This window comes from Stenella coeruleoalba, assembly GCF_951394435.1.
Source record: "Stenella coeruleoalba genome assembly, chromosome: 3".
In the NCBI taxonomy this organism is placed as follows: domain Eukaryota; kingdom Metazoa; phylum Chordata; class Mammalia; order Artiodactyla; family Delphinidae; genus Stenella; species Stenella coeruleoalba.
Genome location: NC_137148.1, coordinates 5,732,332 through 5,733,351, shown reverse-complemented (window position 1 = coordinate 5,733,351; position 1,020 = coordinate 5,732,332). Strand labels below are relative to the sequence as shown.

At 42.2% G+C, this 1,020-nt stretch overlaps 1 protein-coding gene across 1 annotated transcript; it reads left to right on the top strand.

The window, feature by feature from the left end:
- Window positions 1-235: 235 nt before the first annotated feature.
- Window positions 236-754, top strand: LOC307183811 (glycine cleavage system H protein, mitochondrial-like; the record flags this gene model as incomplete). Its single annotated transcript, XM_079916906.1, has 1 exon — window positions 236-754. The coding sequence occupies one exon, from the start codon at window positions 236-238 to the stop codon at window positions 752-754; it is 519 nt and encodes a 172-aa protein (XP_079773032.1).
- Between the last annotated feature and the right edge of the window lie 266 nt (window positions 755-1,020).

The following is a 1,020-nucleotide window of genomic DNA, read 5'->3' as shown; positions in this document are numbered from 1 at the left end:
CTACCCAGTCTTTTTTGCAAAAACTCCTCTATAACCTGGCTCCCCACCTTGTCTCTTCAGAGTGATCTGAGATTCTTTGTCCCCGGCTTAAGTCCTCATTTTTTGTCCACCGGATTAAACAACTCTCAACTTTTAGGTTGTGCATTATTTTCAGTTGACAGTTTGAAAGAGAAAAATTGGGAGCTATTATAAGGCATATTTTCTAATAAAAATGAAAGTAGTGACCCCCGAGAACATGGCACTGCGAGCAGTGTGGAGTGTGCCAGCCGTGGTCTGCAGCCCGCGCGCCATCTCTGTGCCCAACATGCCCTGCCCGCCGTGGCCCTGGGGACTGAGGGTGGGCGCCGCCGGGGCGCTGCGCACCAGCCCCGCTCTGCTATCGGTGTGTAAATTCACAGACAAACATGAATGGGTAACAACAGAAAACGGTGTTGGAACAGTGGGAATCAGCGATTTTGCACAGGAAGCTTTGGGAGATGTTGTTTACTGCAGGCTGCCTGAAGCTGGGACAAAATTGAACAAACGAGGAATTTGGTGTTTGGAAAATGTGAAAGCTGCTAATGAACTCCATTCTCCTCTGTCAGGAGAAGTAACTGAAATTAATGAAGCTCTAGCAGAAAATCCAGGACTTATCAACAAATCTTGTTATGAAGATGGTTGGCTGATCAAGATGACACTGAGTAACCCTTCAGAACTAGATGAACTAATGAGTGAAGAGGCATATGAGAAATACATAAAATGTATTGAGGAGTGAACATGCAACCCCTAAGTAAACTAGTTTGAAACAACTTAATCTAGCATAGTTGTCTTAAATTAGTAGCTGATAGATTTTTTAAAAGCAACTTTTAGCAAAAGAAACTACTTGCTACAATATTGTCTGAAGAAAATACCCCTTAACTTCCTAATGATGTCAGATAAACCCTATGCATCTTTTTCTCAACAGCCTATGATTTTTAGGCTAGTCTCCAGTTATAACATTCAGAATTCCTGAAATTATCTGTGGTAAAACTAGTTATAAAA